This window comes from Macrobrachium rosenbergii, chromosome 44 (genome assembly GCF_040412425.1).
Source record: "Macrobrachium rosenbergii isolate ZJJX-2024 chromosome 44, ASM4041242v1, whole genome shotgun sequence".
NCBI classification, from domain to species: Eukaryota; Metazoa; Arthropoda; class Malacostraca; order Decapoda; family Palaemonidae; genus Macrobrachium; species Macrobrachium rosenbergii.
The window spans coordinates 9,929,819-9,949,603 of NC_089784.1; the positions used below are offsets into that span (position 1 = coordinate 9,929,819).

A 19,785-nucleotide genomic window follows, 5' to 3' on the forward strand; every position below is an offset into this window, starting at 1 on the left:
CAACCCTCCGTCTTTGGAAAATGCTCGAGTTCCTTGGTGTTAGCATTCAGTCCCTTTGATAATTTTCATTGTCTTTACCATTAGTTTACTTTCAACGAAAAAAAGGAGATTATTGGTGTTTTTGCGTATAAGTGCACTGAACCACTTTTACTTGTAACATATGGTTGTATTTACTGGTGCAGTCATCAATTTTTTTATGAGCAAACAACTAAAAGCCATTGTTCAGTTGAGTCTATATTTAGGGGACATGTTATATTTAACTAGTATCTGGCACATATCCTTAACATACTGCATTCATTACTGTGCTTTTTTTTATACTGTTCTTGTCCTTATGATCTGCCGTGAAATCACTGAAATCATCAACATTCTATAGAATTGTAAATTTCTTTATTCAGATATTATCAGGGCTGAGGGTACTGTATATCAATATCTTTAAATGACTTCTACAGAACAAAGACTCTAACAAGATATTTATCTTTTACAAATTATATTTTGAAGTTTAGAAACCAATTCCACTTGTAGGAATCCCCAAATTTTTCTTTTGAATGAATACTGTAAACATTAATGTGCACAGGTCTCTAGCCAAGTAAAATTCAGAAGGCACAGGAAGCAAAATGCTGAGAATGAGTTCTGAGGCACTATTGATGCATGTCGCAAAAACCCATTCAGCCCACTGGGATCATTAAGACAGGAAATAAACTAACATTTGATTTCCTTCAGGAAGCTCTCGGACAAGCGAGCACAGTATCATATGATTCTTGTACCGAAATGGCAAGTTACTTGCACTGCCTTGTACGGAAAACTTTGGAGTTTATCTATCAATGAGCAACATGCCAGTTGCTACAAGTGTAGACTCTTAAATACTGAAGTTGTTTAAAGATGAGAGCTCATACAATAAGGATTACTCCACACCAGTTGGAAACAAAATAATGGACTTAACCCTCTGGATCACTTATGAAGAAGTGATAAGTCATCAAGAATCAAATCATTAGTCCCGTAATGCACTAACTGTCATTTTCAAGGATTTTCAAATTACGTTAACCATTTTTTTGTGTATTTATATTTTTGTGCAAGAATTCAGCATTAAAATGGCAACAGAATAAGTGTTTTAACAAGGGCAGTAACTTCAAAAACATTAAACAAGTGCAATATCTCTTATCACAGCTTTGACTCTGGGACAAACAAAATTGCAAAGCCCCAGTTACTGAAATGATTAACTGAAGACTAAATGGAATATGGAAAATCTTAATACAGTATTTTAAGAGACAAAAAACACAAAAAACTACAACAGTGGTAAGAAATAATAATAAAAATTAAAGTACTTTGAAAACCATAATTAAGATCACTAAAAAGGTCAACTTCTTGATGGATTTCCCTCGCTAGCTTTTGATGTAGAAAGTTTCCCCAATAATCTGTGTAGAATGCGTATCATACCATCTGGATACATTTTTTGAATATCCAATTAAAGTTATCATTATATTTCATAGAAATAATATATTTTACTAAAGCATCCCAGACCTAGTAACTACAATGATAAAGATGAATAAAATGATGTTTTCAGTTATGTTTAATCGGTAACTACAATGATAAAGATGAATAAAAGATGTTTTTAGTTATGTTTACTCATGAATTTTATATATATATATATATATATATATATATATATATATATATATATATATATATATATATATATATATATATATATATACATATATATAAAATACACATAATCACGAAAAACACCACCTACTCAAAACTCTTAACTTTAGGTACCAAGGTTGTTGCCTATCCAATGATACTATCATATTCTGCTATCATACGCCACAGATGATAAAAATTCACCAGACTTCTTTTTTAATGAGCGTCTTTGTTGTTTAAGTGTGATCCTACCCATGTAAGAGGAAAGTCATGAATTCAAATCCAATTTGGGACACATGAAATATTCATGATGGATATACAGTGAATTGGGGCCGACTGCTTTAGCTCATGTGTTTGTGTTTATATACAGTATATACTTATGTATGTATGTATGTATGTATATATACATATATGTATATATACATATATAAATATACATATATATATATACTGTAATATATATATAATATATAGGTATGTATATACTGTATATGCATAGCTGTGTGTGTATGGTATGTATCTACATGTGTATCCAAACAGACCAACAAACACAAACGTGGTCTGATATATAATGTGGAAGTGTTAATATATTAATGAACAAAAAGAAATTGGTAAGATACCAGATACACAAGGGTGAAGAATATCAGGATCTCAATTAGATACTGGATTTATAAGCAATTCAATCGATAATTACTGGAGTAGATATATGACTATCTGATGTACTTAAGTAAATCTGGGATGGAAAACTGGAGCTACGCCTTTAGAGTTACTATCACGTGAACTAACAACAGTAAAGCGCCTACAAACAGGGTATCTTTGGAATTTTTCTAATCATCTTAGGTATCATTATGCCCTTTCCATTTACCATTTTCATGTATGCAAATGTACTACTGGGTTTGAATAAGAAGTTTATCTCTTAGAAATATTGCTGTTAAATAATAACAGCAGGAAGAGTAATAAAAGACTGAGTTTTTTGAAGTTGTTCTTGAGCAAAAGTTCAAGGGACTTTGGAACGATACACAGCTTCACCTGCAAGTGATAACTCGTGTTGGGCCTTGCTGTGATGGGTGAGGCAAAAAATGTATTCCATACATTTTTTGTTGCACGCACACCCATCACAAACTCTGATACTCAAAGTTATCTCTCTTCGTATTCATCCTTCACTGATAATAAAAATGACTGCAATAGCAAAGACAATGTGAGACTGCCATTGATATTACTGCGAGGACAAAGTAGCTTCCGAGACGCAATGACAAATATGTTTTAAGAAAATGACGAAACACTTGTCCATTGTAAGGGAAATAATTTTAGTTTCATTTCTTCACGTTTACATAACAACAAGAAACTGTTTTTCAAGAACAGTAAGTAAAACTCATAACTTTAAGGTGGGTAAATGCTTAGTTCGCATAACCGCATCATTCACAACTGGTCAAAAATTAAAAACTTTATGGTATTTTCCATCCATTTGTACCTGAAATTATTCTTTGTTTTTTACACTGTAATGACTGCCTTTAAAGAATATGAGTGGAAATGCAATAACTTAAAATACAATCCTGAAATAATTTCATTGCATTTCATCTTACAGCACGGTTTGCTCGTGTCATATTTTACACTAGGGTAGTTCCATTCAGGTGAGGCAAAGTATCCCAAAGCCCATGAATCTAGGCTCCAGAAAGCCAAGAAACGGTCATTTCTGTCAACGTAAGAAAGTAATCTAATGAGAAAGATAAGTATGACCTACCTGAAAATATTCTTCAAGGCGCTGTCTCAATGGATTTGGAATTTGGTGGAATCGAATAAATTCTTTCACTCTCATTAACTGTGTGTGGTATCTTGCAGTACCAGCATATAACCTCTGAATAATTGCCGATACATTACCGAAGATACTGGCATACATGAGAGCTGTTGGGCAGTTGGAAAGGTGAGTGAGGTAAGTTAAGGTAATGGAAAGGAATTTGCGGTTCAGCATTAGGAATAGTCCACGGAAAGGATAAGGGTAAAGAGAGAGAAAAATGAACGTTAGTCAATGGTAGTTACACAAAATTATCATCAAAAGACCTTCGTCAGCAAAAACATACATAGGTACAATAAATGCAATACTGAATTCCATATTCTGTAGAATATTTATAAATCATAAATGAGAGAATGGCTGATTTTTTCCCATGATTTACTAGCTGTACAGTAGATACTTTAATCTATTTTTATATTCCAAATAACATCACAATAGTTTTCACTGATGACGACTAATAGAATGTTAGCGTACAATATGCTGTAAAAATTGTATTACGTAAAAACTGTTTCATTAGGATATAAAATTTTCTACTGAAAAATCAAATGTAAAACAGAATAACCAGGAGCTGTGTATAAAAAGTGACTGTGAAGAGCACTAAGAAAAAAAGGACATGCATAGTACAACGTTTACAAGGCCCTACGTGCAATTAAACTGCAAAAACTACAAGCTAACAGCACTTAGCAAGCAAAACCTACATCACTACAATAAGTAAACAGGCTACTAGGTATTACCAGACAAAATAAATATAGAAAATGATGGTAAATCTGCAAGTATACAATAAATAGGCTGACTTGCTGCTTCTGAAGTGACTGTACAAACATTGAAGATTTTCGCTTACTGCAAAGACCCAAGTGTTACTACTAAAACGATAAGTCATCTTACACTAATAAAAGGTTAGGTTGTAGAGTCAGATGCCTAAAGGCTAATATCATGCCCTCACAGTTATCATACATGTAAAATTCAATGATAGCAGGACTAACAGATGAACAATAATTATTTCTGGCTTGAATAAGCAAAATATATTCTACTATAACATTACACAGAAAGATGAGGGAGGTGAATTTCATCACAAAGTGATATGGAGATAAGAACGAGACAAGGTCACGTTATTTATATCCAGTCACTTTTCAGATTGAAAATCTCCTAATGCCAGCAGTACTGAATCTCTCAACTCTTCTAAGATTCGTGTTTGTTATTGAAAGAATCTTAAATAAGAGTAAGATGACCCATGAGGTTTAATATTATTGGAGGGGGGGGGAGAAAAGTTTTTAGTCGACAGAGAAAAGATAAATAAACGGAGAAAATAGTAAATAAAATATGTTAAACAAATTGATAGCGTGACACTCACAGCCAAGGAGCATGACAATAATAGTGAAGACCTTTTCACAATCTGTGTTTGGGGACACATTACCAAAGCCCACACTTGTGATTGTACTGAAGGTGAAGTACATAGCAGTGATGTATTTCTCCTGAAGGAGGGGGTCAAGAGTAACACCAGAGCCATGTCAGCAGTAACAGCAGCAGCAATAGAAAATGAAGGAGGTGCATGTGTTGGTTAATTGTACAAAACAAAACAAAAGGAAATGAAACATAAACAAGGATTACAAGAGTGGTTTTTTTTTTTTTTTTAGCATGCTCTCGAATATTTTTTTGTAAATGTACAAAGTTTTCATGCAGACAGTTTTAGATCATGTTATGAAAACACTAATCACGAGTAGTGTCATCGTTTTTGTCAACTGGAAATGAAGACATCTTCCGCCACAGGTAGAAAAGTAGCGTCCAGAAGCCTCCGGAAGCTGTGGCTCTCAATACATCTCTGATGATGTGAACTCTAGCAATGTTTTTCGCTACTTTTGGTTGATTAGGATTGCAAGTCTTATCAAATTCAAATCTGGATGCTAACACCACATGCATAAGTTTATTCACATTCACTAACGGTTTCCCGTCTACCATATATTTGGTCATCCAAAAGGCTATCTATCAAAATTTCTATTGAACTATCTTTGAAAAATTAAACATTAAAAATGCAAAATATGGAAAAACTAATACAATTTATCAATGCTGATATAAAACAAAAACCCATCAAAATTTACTAGCTGCTGTACAAGAGTAACAAAACCTATCTCCTCCCAAAATGAGGTTTAAGCTTCAGTGACTTCAGACAACCGGGCAGGACCAAAATGAAATGATACTGTGGTAACAGTAATAATTTAATTTCTCCTCTTGCTTATTGTTACAAAGAATATTGGTAATGGGCAAATAATCCAAGCCATGCACCTCCCTTAATTTTACATATACATATGTATATATCCATAGGCATACCAAGACTGTTCTTTAAGACTGGGACTGGATAATAACATAAGCAACTGCAGTACACCAGAAGTCTTAATGGTAAAATAAAGAGGTCGTAGGCAAGAGCACCTAAGAAAGAAAAATGCGGTAACAGACACCGGTCATGAACGGTAATTCATTATCATGGTCAGCATGTTTTCTTAAAAAAAGCTTCTCCATAAAGCTCGCAGATTTAAAATAAAAAAAACTAAATATGATGGAACAGAAATATGTTATGAAGTAGACATTAGCACTAGTACCAAAAACTCAAAAGGCTTTCTTCTTCTGTAAACCCGCAAGAAAGACCAACATGCAAACTCTAATAAGTATCATGCTATCATAAGAGCTCGTCAGTACTCACAGCCAATGAGCATGACCAAAATGGTGAATATCTTTTCAGCATCTGTGTTCGGCGCCACGTTACCGAAACCAACAGAAGTGAGACTACTAAATGTGAAGTAGAGTGCTGTCACGTATTTCGCCTGTGTGGGGATGGTGGAGGAACACTCTTAAGTGATGACAGTCGCAAGTGAGTTGTAGCAGCGCTCGTTCATCTTCGATTCATGTGACAAGATTTGAGGAAGAAGCATCCGGCTTCGGATGTTTGGAAAAAGGCTCTCTGGCCTTCAATAACAATCATCTTTCGTGGCTTACTTTCACCACACGTTTCTGTATTGGTACTGCTATCGTCAAGCATTTCTTTGAGCTTAATCAGTTATCTTAAGGTAAATGCAATATCCTGGAAACGGTTACTCCCTACAGCTGCATGAAAACTAAAGTACTGTAATAGAAATTCTTTTTGCCCAGGCGGACTCACTGACGTGAAATATCTAAAACTGCAAGTACATAATGTTTGTAAAATAACTAATACGTTGACGACGAAGATTTCTACTCCTCTATTTTAGCTATTAAACATTAACCGTCCAGCAAGTATTAATACCATTTTATAAAATTTACATGTGATATAAAAAAACAATGTGTATGTTTATGGGTGTAATTAATTTGTACACCGGCAACATGCCAAAAAAAAATAAATAAATAAAAAACTAGTGATGACTTCGAAGTGAAAACTGAATATTCCATGTATTAACAAGTGCATCTGAATGAAAACAAACAATCTACAGAGAAGAAGAGAAGGTGATTACGCGGTGAAAGTTATCCACTGAATAAATAGGCTGTAAATATTTCGAACTGCCAAAACACGTCACAATATGACAAGTCACCGTTACAAAAACTACATAAATGGTTTATCCTATGGTAGAGAACAAATGCTAATTTGTGAAACATCGAGCACATTCACGAATCTAGACAGTGAAACTTGAGAGTCGACCGAGAAATCACATGAAAACCACCACTTTACCTAAATATCCTTCCTCAACCAAGCTACTTTCTTTCCCTGGTATGTGTGTGCGTGTGTGTGTGAGTGTTTGAGTGTGAGTGTGTGCGCGCGTGTGTGTGTCTGTGGTGATTTTTCAACATGATAAAGTGACATCCGTTTCCCAAGAAAAACTTCATGATTGTGATTTTGCATTTCTTGATGACTGCAATCATTTTATGTCTTGAAATGTGGCTGGTGGATGAAATAGTCTAACTCTAACAGCAAATAACGAAGGTAATATGTAACACACACACAGGTTATTTTGTCTATGAAGATATTGTTCTGTCTATGAAGATATTGTTTATCTCGGAATCTGTACGACTTTGTGCAAAAGATTCTACGTGCCTTCCCAGAAAGATGAAATAATTATTTTCGTACACATTGGTTCATATAATGTAAACAATGAAATGAAAAACGCGTGTAAATACTAAAATGACCCGCCAACTGTACAACACTACTCACGAGGAATCTTGGAGCTTCATAAAGTAATTTATGGAAACTAAACTTAACATTAATTTCTTTGTATAACGAGGCTGGACAAGATAAAAATGAGAAAACTGTATTTCAGCATGGAATCACCAGTGACCAACTAACTTCCTTTCCCCAAACACTCCAAATATTACACTTTACATCGATAACAGAAATAATATGACGTGATAAAGGATAGCCTTTTTTTCAAAACCAGCCAATTGTACGTTATCTACAATACAATCATGTTACTATTGTAATTACATGACTGGAAAGACCAAGATTCCACAGGAAAATCTGCAAGTATATTATTATAGTATATTACTGGTCATATATTCTACTATATTTCAGATATTATATCTCATATTAGGCAAAATACAGTATTTTACGAAAATATGCGTAACGAAGAGTTCAGATTCCATTTCCATATTACACATATAGCTCTAGTTTTGTGTCCATGCACAATCAAATACTACTTACTGAATTCTCACTCATACATGTCATTTGTCTGTGTAACGTGTAAATTGTATGTTGGAAGTCTGTCCAAGTGACTCTTTTTAAAAAGATATTTATCTCTTACTTCTAAATCTTCACCACAAGAAGAGCTATCTATTCACAGCCCACAGAAACATATTGAAATCACTACTTCACCTCATGATTTAAAATGATCTCTCGTCTCCTCATCACAGACACACGTAACAGAGGTGCAAAGTCCTTCCTGTGGCCTTACTGATTAAACATCGTCTAGCACAGGATGGGATTCATTTGTTCGCATTCAGGAAATGAAATGTTTCTGTTGTATATCAAGTCCCACATTTCACATTCTTTCCTTCAAGATTTTAGGAGCCTGACAAGTAAATTAACTGAGGATTTAACCCGCAAAATTATCTAAGATAAAACCCATTACATCTTTTACTCAAGCCTACCTTATCATTTTATGAAAAAAATGAATAACATTTTAGCGCTTTTATGATCAGCGTCCATAAGTCATGACGCTAGCGGCAGACTCAAGTTAGCAATTACATGACGTTTACGAATCCCATTGAGTGCTAGAAGGATTTTTTGCAGAACTATTCGTGTAGTGCCTGTCCTTTCTACCTGATACGTCAACCAGCCACAGACTACTATTTTCTTTTCTTTTCTTCTTTATTTTTGTGGAAACTCACATCCTAGACTCATGACGAATATTGTGAAGACTTTTTCGATCTCCGTCGTTGGAGAAACATTACCAAAACCCACAGATGTTAGGGATGAAAATGTGAAGTAGAGCGCTGTGATGTATCGAGACTGAGAGGGGGTAAATGATGTTAAAGAAAACGAGGCTTGTAGCAAAAAAAAAAATAAAAAAGTCTTTGTTAATTGAGAAATAAATGTGTTCTGTCAATACTAGACATGAAATGCTGGTCTATCAGCGTGACAAACACTTTACTAATAAAAGTATTGTACCTTTAGTCATACGGCAGAATTGTTTGCAATAAACCACGTCAATTACATAAGTTATACATCTTAAAATACTCTTTCAATTTTCTTTATGGTATCTCGATTAAATTACCGAACTGTGCTCAAAGTCCTGTGATATTCACTATTATTCAGGGACCAAAAGAAATGATTTTTAATGTCCTGGAGGAAAATTTCCTTCACGATAATAGAGATAAAATATGGCAAACATACAACTAAAAATGTCAAAATACATTAGATAAAACTTGTAAAATCTAACTGAGAAAGAACAGATTTTATTCAATAAATCCTAAAAGACAATTTCTTCTCAAAAGTGTACTCAGTGATTCATAATACAATTATGCATATTAATCCGATCATTTTTTGTCACTCTAAATAACCCAATGTAAGTAATCACAGTGCAGTTAAGAGGGAACACTGTATAGTTCTTGTCCAAAATGGGGGAAGAGCACCATACCATTATATGTACACACATATTCTATAAGAAAAAAAAATAAGACTTACCCTCAGTGACGGTCCTCCCGTATTGTTACTATAATAATATTGATGAGTTGCGTTGGCTAAATGATCTAACCAACCAATCTTGTGAGGAAGGCCAGGCCGCTCTGCATTACCAATCGCGTACCTGTAATTACCGAGCAGGATTGCAGTTCACTGGAATGCAAAGGTCTGTTTCCTAACGTATTTACAGATAATGATTTTTATGGAAAAAGGAAAGACTTGGTATTGGCTCAAAGGGAAAAGGATAATTCGATTTAAAAATAACATTAGAAAGTACGTGTGCTGTTACTGTTAGGCACCTCTCTCTCTCTCTCTCTCTCTCTCTCTCTATCTATCTCTATATATATATATCTATATATATATATATATATATATATATATATATATATATATATATATATATATATATATATATATTATATATAGTTATATATTTATATAACTATATATTTATAAAACTATATATATATATATATATATATATATATATATATATATATATATATATATATATATATATATATATATATATATATATATATATATATATATATATATATATAATAAACATGGTCTATACTTGCTTATACATCATGCTATAGTGTTATCAGAGAAAAATATTAAGACAGGAAAAACATGAGAAATATTCAAACTTGAGCAGCTGAAAACCACAACAGCTCTCTTTACAGCAACATGACAATAATGGAACAAGTATGCAGCTTCACAAAAGTACGGTCTTCAAGAGAGAGAAAGGGAGGTTTTCACTCCTTACCAGATGCAGGCGAGCCAATGCGCAATGAGAGCGAATGTGGCCATAAGGAGTAACAGGACGGCTGCGCCATATTCAGAATATCTGTCGATTTTTCTGGCTACTCTTACCAAACGCAAGAGCCTGGCTGTCTTCAGTAGGCCGATGAGGGTCGTCGTCTGTTGTGCGAGAAGACACTTCATTAGAAAAGGGTCCCGGGGAGGCGCCTTCCTAAAAATTCCAAAATTTCTTACTGAGAATCTTCAGCATTTACAAAACCTGAACTTCTCGATGCTAAAAATCATGAATGATGAAGGCTTATCAAATCTATGGGGAAGTACAGGAAAATAATTTGACTTTTCTAGTTCACAAAACCAGTTAAAACTATCCTGGTTGCTTGTAAAAAAATGAGATGGGCCAAGGAAAGTTCATGAGTTTTCAAGAAGTATAATCGAGATTTTACTTAGCATACAGGTAAAGAGGATTCCGAAATATGGTTGCTTCCTTATCAAACTGCTGTTTACCAGACATCATTACGTGACTTGATATTCATTTCTATTTATTTATTTTTTTGGCGAATATGACATTATGACTGTCTATATATTAACCTAAGCAAGATAGAAGGGTGTGAATAAACAGCGAATGATCTCTTACGTAAACAAATATATATGCAATTCTATATATATATAAATATATATAATATACATATATATATATATATATATATATATATATATATATAAATAAATATATATATATATAGATTCCTAAAAGGCTAGTAACATAACATATTACAATCTATTATTTAGCTGAACATAATAATGTATTTTTGTATACTTACGTTACATGCATACAGACTCGTGTTCATAACACATATATATATATAAATTTATAATTCAAAATTTAAAGTTATAAAACTAATATAGATGTTATGTGAAATTTCAAAAAACGTACTTTAACAGCTGGTACAAGGGTGAAAAAATGGTGCGTTTTGTGTCAATACACCAGTAAATTATTGCATTCGCACAACATGTTAAATCAATGTAACTTTATAATGCAGGACTGTATATTCTATCGTGTATAGCCAAGGAGGAAATAATAACGATTTCCGCATGTTATGAACATTTCTATATAGAAAAAAACAATGTTTATATTCTGCTCAGTACCACAAAACACAAACGTCTGGAAATATAGAAATTTGATCAAGGAAGCATTCTGGTGACTTTTTTATGTTTTCAAGTTATAATTTGTATATATATATATAAATATAAATATATATATATAAATATATATATATAAAATTATATATATATAATCTGCTAAATTACTTAAATTAGAAAATAGCATAGCTATAATTCAGTAAAAGAAACAAAAAAAAAAAAAAAAAAAAAACTGGCAAACCGTAAAAATGGAAAATACAGTATTTTCTTTTATTGTTGATAAGGAACTCCAAGCACAATGCAAGTACTAGTTTATTACTTTCGATAAGATGGATCAATACTAGTCAATGATACAAGTGCAGCATGCAAGATCTAAAAAATAAATAAAGAAGAAGCTTGCAATCTATGGACCTGTCTTCACATACAAGGCCTTAAATCACACATTGAAGATTAATAAAATGCGACAACCACAAGTCTGAGTGAGACCCTGATAGACAAACAGAGGAAGCTCAAACGATGAATGAAAGGCCATTCTGTGACTGGCTGAATAAAAGGAACTTTTGGCAAAAGATGGCAAGTTTCATATGACAGGGGAAAAAAAAAAGGAATGAAATCTTTTAGTTATCACATCATGGAAAGCATTACAATGAACACAATGAGAGCGGAGGCTTCTCACGAAATGGCAGTTATATATATATATGTATATATATCAAAGGAAAGAGGGGCTAATGGAAAATAAAACGGTCTATAAAATGGCAGAGAAGCTAAATATTGATAAAGAGTAAAAAACGCCATAAAACGGTCCAGGGACCTGATGATTTAGAGCTGTATATTCAGTCATGATTTACCTTATTCAAATGACAAAAGATGCTGTTAGGTGTACATGGAAACAGCCGAGCTTACACTGAAGACAGATTAAAGTGGACGTAAAGGTAACCAAAACAGATAATGATAATAAGAAAGGTATGGCCGTACCTCATGTGCTTCCCAATTTGGCTCTTATTTAAACAGGAATGATTTTAATCACTTTTATTATTCACCCGCAACACTTCAACTATGTTGTCATTTCATCTGCGAAAGACTGCTGTTTGCCGTCCTTCAGTTGCAAGAAGGAGCAATGTCCTCTGAGCAAAGTGTTAGAGAAGTAATTGCTCTTACGCAGATTCCTACACAAGGGTTTATCATTTATCTCTTGTTCTCTAGATCTTCTTTTCCTCAAGGGAGAACCACTGAATTCTTTGGAGAGATGCAAACATCTAAAGTCACCTTTTTAGTTTTCCCGCTTCATACTTATGAATCACTGTGTCATTCTGGAGCATATTATTCTACACTTCTAAGTGGACATGAAAAGAACAATAATAATGATAATAGAAAATGCAGACCAGTTAAGAGTTGATGAGAATGAAAGAGGAAACAAAATTAACATCTGATGTTGCTGATGCCGAGACATTCATTCTCGTGTATTACAGATTCGTCATTTGAATTCTTATCCAGAATTGTAAAATGCGAATTTTATACATTGATCATCGCAAACCATAAGACGTAACAACATCCTTGGAAACTCAGAGAAGGGGATTACAACTAATCTCATGACAGGAAATACAAACATTGTGACTACTTGTCTCTATTAAAATTCTCATGATCATAACTAGGAAACGTAATACGTACTATCCTAGATGGCAAAACTCGAAAAAATTTACTTGCCATTCAAAATTGCAATGTTTGTTTGATTTACATTTGGCTTATATCTAGACAGGCTTCTTAACCTTAAGGACAAGAAGAAGAAACGGCTTGGTAAACACTACAATTACTCAAAATCTCTCAGAGATGTAATACAAACAAAACTAAAATATTTAAATCTACTAAGACAAAGAACTGCGTAAGGTTTTCATTCTAGACAAAACTCCTAGGGCTCAAGATCTAGTAAGCAGAAAGCCTAGAAAAAAAATATATCCCATCTCAGAAGTGTAAAGGAAAAAAAAAATCAACTACAATCCGTACTGTTCAGATCAAACAGGCTTAGATACTGAATTAGCTTTACGGAAAATTAGAATGTATCTGCATCTCTACACCTAATCTGGCATTCAGTCAAATAAAAAGACTATGCAATTAGGATTCGCACTGAATTTCACGAATTTGTCATGATATTGTCCTCGGAAGATAGTTATGTTGAATCTAATGGCATCTACAACAAAAAGTTTAGAAAATGACGTCAATTATAATAAAAGTTACAATAGCAATAGTGATTATAGAATTTATTTGCATTTCCATTTTCATCTATAGTTTAAGTGAATGTGCTGTTATGGTGAAAAAAAAAAATACAGTAATTTAGAATATAAAAACTGTACTAGGTAGAGGGACTCGATTACAATCGGTCGGTTATCAAGAATCAAGAAATCTTCAAAAATACAATCTAGGATATTGGAGAAATCTAAGTTTTGTGGTTAAGTCATAAGGTTTCCAAAAGTGATTGTGAAAAAACAGCCAAGTGCTGAAAAAACAGAAAATCCAGTTAATGATGCATAAAAAAAAGGGTAAGGGGAGGGAAATCTTACCTTCTGCTCAAACGAAAATCATAGGAAATGCATAAAAAATCAATAAGTACTGCTATCGTACAGAGGACAATGACTATGGTGAAACATTAGGTCTGCCACAATATCATTCCAAAGTAAGTTTGGGATCTTTCAATGGTTTTTCTTTAGCCTAGAGCTGGCATCTGTATCAAAAGCTACGTTATGTTGCACTTTGTTTTTTTTTTTTTTCATCGTGACTAGAGGTTAGGGAGAGATGACACAGGTTCTGGCCAAGGACTACTCTGATAGAGACTAAGAAATACTTCTAATGCGAAGGCGGACGACGTTCGTTCTGCTTTGAGTCCCAAAAAGAAAGGACATTCACTGCGTCAAGGATCTCTTTAGCTCTTTCAGAAAGGCTTTTGCTCCAACCCAGTTTGATCTCATGAAGGATGTTTGGGTTAAGGAGCAAAACTTTGTGAAAATTTATTTCCTCGAACTTGAGAGCGTACTTGTCTTTCTACTAGGACACAAAGCAAGACTATGTTCCTTTCTTTTTCTTTATTTCTGACGAGATTAAAAACAGTTGGACAACACTGACAACGTAAACACCGAGACAATCCAGGGCATGTAGAATAATATGGCTACCCGAATTACCTTCTCATTTTCCTGGACCAAGCATGGAAAAAGTAAGAAAACAATTAGTGTTTTCGAGAGCGACAAGAGGCAGGGTCAGGCCCAGTTGAAAAATCAGAGCGTAAGGTCAAGGTCATGAGGATTAACTTTGACCTGGCTCGGAGCCATGCACTGCCGGCAGAAGCTAGCACGTCTCCGTAGAATGAGGTTACGACGCATGCGCAATCAACCACCCTTTCCCTCCCCTGCTAAGTCATGTGCACCCTATCAAGGCGCATGCAAAATTAAAAAAAAAGTACAAGATCTATGAGTTGGAATATCTATTACAGGCCATTTGGGCAGCAAAAAACCTAGCAGGGGCCTTAAATAGGTGAAATAAGCTAATGGATGATTTACAACATCATGAAAAACAGGCATACTACGTCAGTTGTTGCAAAAGTGTCTAGTATGTTCAAAAACCCTTATTTTGGAAGGTTATAATCTTCTTTAGGAATTTCCATCTATCTATGATGTTGCACAAGTTGAACTTTACTAGTAGTTTACCTGTTTACGGGTGCATTTACTGTCTTAATAATACTGATGTATTTGCCAAACAGTGAGTTTAGATGTGGTTAATAAAGGAATTAGTACGAAATGAAGAAGTGTTGCAGGTTGCACATAGTAAGTGTCATAATTCACATGTGCAATTCGTTAAAGCGTGAGATGGAATTTTACCTTTTCTTCGTCTGCCTCCTGCTGAAATGAAATGTCAAAAATTAATTATTAGTACAATACGAGAAAAGGGATGTCTGCAAAAAAGCTGCGGCAATGCGGATGGTCGGGTAAGAGGAGACAGTGACCGGCCCTGCGGTGCCCACCCTTGGCGGGGCGAGGCCGTGCCACGGTTCTCCTCTTCACCGTGCCCATCACAATGCTCCTGCAACAGGAGTTGTAGGACACTGATCAATACACATGCCTTTATTCACCCTCTTGGCTTTTCAATTTTGGCACCCTAACAAATAACACAAACACTACTACTTAGGTCACATTTGGAATATGCATTATATGACAGGAACAAACAAAAAGCTCTTATGATACAATGACAGTAAGCTCATACTCATCCTGCATTGCGCCTATGTGTACCGGGAGCAATGGGCAAAAATCTCAGCAATGTACAGAGCTCGAATTTTAACAGACTTCTCTCTAAAGGACTGTAAACAATTACATCACACACGACCACAGCCAGGTCGGACGGAAGAGATATTAGTGCCCTCCACAAAGGTTTTACTTTCAACTCCGTTTAATCTTGTGGCAATAGCTTTGAAGACATGCATAGGCTGCCATCTATGTATTGTAATGCTTAATGTAGACAAAACTGGGATAACCTTCAGATAATTTAATAATCATTATGTTAAATACTGAAGCAACAATTTAAAAAGAACGACAATAATATTCTTCCATCCAGCCCCCTGTGTTCAACACATATACAAACAAATATAACCACTGTTAAATCTGTCTATGCATTTTTCTGTGGGAGTCTTTCTCAACTTTCATTTCCAAGTAAACTCTTCCATTGTCTCAACTTAGAATTATTTGCTCTGGATCATTCCCATCATACAGGTTTTTGCATATCTAGTCTTAGCCTTTCAATCATTTCATCGTTAAGCGAATACTTCCTCAAGAAAATCCAGATAACTGAGTCTGAATTGCACTTCTCTCACTCTCTATTGAATTTCTCTCTCATGAACCATGCTTTTATCTCATTGGTTTTGGGTCTCATATTTATTCCACTCTCAATTCGTTCATTTCTTTTGGCGCATCCTTCCTAAGCCCGAATTCTCTCATCTGTCCTCTGCATCTACCTGCGATGTTCAGCCATTACTATAAACGTTTCTCGACCTACAGCCGAATAACTATCATATAAATGCATACGACCTCTTCTAGCCCTATATTAGGCTGCTGATCTTCTTTGACAAGACAGCGCCTCAACTTTGAGACAGTTACTCATTAGTCCCGAAACAAATAATACATGATAGGTATTATGAGAAAGGAGAATATAGCTATAAGTAACTTGTTATAATATGTATAGGCATTTATTTTAATCATGATTTTACTGATCAAAGGTAAATACTTCAATTATTATTTACCTAAAAATGACAAATAGACTAAAAATAGAATGTTCCCTCTGATATTTGGCATAAAATTAGTTTGAAGATTTTACAGGGTAAAATTTTATAATTAGCACAATAAGACGGTAAAAATATCAAAGGGACCTCTTATATGGTAAAACAACACACAAGTTAACACATTCCAGAAATACCATTTTACAGAAGTGAACATTTCCAAAATATGTAGCAGATATAAATCTTAGAAAATAGTTTCGCAATCATTACCAGTAACAGAGGACATTTGCATAATAAGGATAATTCTCTATAGTAACTATATACTGTGGACAGTAATTAAAACAGAAGACAGTTAAATTTGCAAAACCAATGATGGCTTCGGAAACAACATATGGGGGTATTTGTAAATAAGGGGGAAAGTATCAAAATCAAAAACACAGTTAATGAAGCAGAGCAAGATTTTAGTTGAAGACAAACATGACAACTGACTAAGGCCAAGAAGGAAATAAGTAACATATACCACTGTCAGGAAAATATCATTAAAACAAGCTAATAAAATGAGTTATTTAAATCTCATAAGGAGAAACCTGCAGGCTCTCTGGACAAAACCTGGATTATTACACAATTTATGCCTTTCAAAATTTCTAGTTTGAAATCAACTTTGCAAAAACGCACTGAGAAATGCGGAGATAAACGAAGTGGATCAGATACTGTACAAGTTCAATACCGGCAACGTCTTAATCGTTTTTCAATCGGCGAGGGAAAAAACACCTACATTACTTTTTTGCATGAATTTCTGTGTTACTTCTTACCTTCGAGGTCATATACTGTATTCGTATATCTATAATTACGTATTACCTCTCGTGAAAGAAAAAACATACATACGCACATACACACACATACACGTAGTAACAGTATACTCACATGAACATATGCCTACAATTAATTACGAGTACAAGCACAAACACAATTTTGTGTGGCCGTATACTTAAGCATAAAGAATAAATATCACAGATACAATACTTTATCTATAAACAAGTGCAGGGTTGTGTGTGTGTATATATAATATATATATATATATATATATATATATATATATATATATATATATATATAGATAGATAGATAGATATGTATGTATGTATATAATGTACATACACACACACACATATATATATACACCCACACTAATACTGCATACACATGTACATATACTCTTTGACAATACAGAGATGCTACAACTGGTCATTTGGGTGCGCATGCAATACAGGAACTGTAGCAACTCACGGTTAACCCCGTAGATTAACTTAATGATCTATTACGGATGTGGTAAACAAAATTGTGTTCATTTCCAACACAGAAAATTCATATTATAGAACATACAAAAATATCCGTGGAATGTCCACTTCAAATAAATATCAGTAAAAACACCTGATACTACAGTCCAGATTAAAAATAAAAATAACAGAAAAAGGAAAAAAAAATTCCAAGCACTACATTACACACACCGCACTGCCTTACGTAAAATTCTATGAAAAGTCTACGAGATGCTGCTCTTACGATATATGTTCAGCCATGCAAAAACATCAAAGATACTGTTTGAAAATCCAGAGGTCTATTCAGATCTTGGAAATGTCCATTGCTGACAAGTTATAAGAAAATGTAAATATATATATATATATATATATATATATATATATATATATATATATATATATATATATATATATATATATAATAGGAAATGAAATTCTGGATCTTCATTTGGTAAATGCATGCCACTAGCATTAGTGTATACTGAATTTCCTTGGAAAGACATCGGCTTTCGCCGTCTAGGCAAGCAATTAGAACGGGGATACATCTACTGCATTACAAAAAAGAACGAGAATAGTTACAGCACACAATCTCACGGGTCAGTGAGTCCATGCTCAAACAGTTGTAGCCCTCGTGTGTTACCAGGAATCAGAATTCTGACGAGAAGTTTATGGAGAAAGGTTGCCAAAGCAGGCCTTTGCAAAAGGAACCAATCTACGTGAATTGTTACTATTTATTTTTTTTTTTTCGTTTTTGGTTTCCTGGAACAGACGACGGCTGCAACAGCCGGAGCGAAGCCGTTGAAGCAGTGAGGCCGTGGGAGAGGGGCTTGGGTCGTGCAGTCAATTTAGAAACAGAATTCATTAGCGGTTGACAATGGAACAAAATATCAAGAGGAAGTGATCCTAGAATGAAATCAATCCTCGTGATGACTGAGGCAGAGATAATTAACGAAGGAAGCTTGACTTCTTGCCAATGAGTGTCGTGCAGTCGGCAGTTAGTGTGTTCGACCAGAGGCGCAAAATACGAGATCGAAAACATTAATAAGAAGCAATTGATGGAACAAAATATAATGAAATCACTGCTTATAATAGGATGTGTTGTGAATCATACCAAGTAATTGTCATTGATTTCATCCATTCATTCTCTTGGTTTAGTTTTCAAGACCGTGTTTTCGTAAATTCTTTTTCATGCCTCATTACTGACCAACATAACAGACTAGTAAAATATAATAAAACACTACTTTCGTTTATTAACAATCCGTTGTGTTTTATAAACAGTTTAATGCAGGCATTAACACAGCTCTCCAAACACCTCATGACTTTTTTTTTCTTTCTTTCTTTGGTGTAAGGTTATATATTCCAAGCTTATTCAGTATTTTTCCTTTGCTCAGTCTTTCGCTCATCTATTACATGACCTCTGAACCATGGAATTTCCTCTCTTAAGTAGTTTCTTCAATATCACGTCAAAAATAGTTGAAACCTTATTTTATCCATTCTATTTCGCAAATTACAGTCTTCTGCTATTCCGGCTTATCAATAATTACATCTGGTAAAATTCCCATCAATAAAGGTATCGATTTCAGTCACTGAGTAATCCGTACTTTTCCCAATAAACTTAAAAAATTTACCGTGCCTTTACAAGGCTTAGCTTATAGTGATTCCGATATAGTAACGGCTATTGCTTCAAAACGACTGTGTCGCATCAAGATGCGTTATTCGCTTTTAAATAAAACACACACAT

At 34.2% G+C, this 19,785-nt stretch overlaps 1 protein-coding gene across 28 annotated transcripts in view; it reads right to left on the reverse strand.

Moving 5' to 3' along the window:
• The window catches only part of sei (seizure), a 538,215-nt gene that overhangs the window by 116,031 nt on the left and 402,399 nt on the right, over window positions 1-19,785 (reverse strand). For 26 of the 28 annotated variants that reach the window (XM_067087717.1, XM_067087722.1, XM_067087727.1 and 23 more), the window contains 5 exons: window positions 15,341-15,361; window positions 10,342-10,496; window positions 9,573-9,693; window positions 6,126-6,246; window positions 3,383-3,543 (listed from right to left, as the gene is read on the reverse strand). In XM_067087717.1, coding sequence (XP_066943818.1) covers window positions 3,383-3,543; window positions 6,126-6,246; window positions 9,573-9,693; window positions 10,342-10,496; window positions 15,341-15,361 — 579 coding nt within the window. Of the gene's footprint in view, window positions 1-3,382; window positions 3,544-4,781; window positions 4,903-6,125; window positions 6,247-9,572; window positions 9,694-10,341; window positions 10,497-15,340; window positions 15,362-19,785 lie in introns of all 28 variants that reach the window. The other 2 variants (XM_067087706.1, XM_067087705.1) reach the window with 1 other exon arrangement.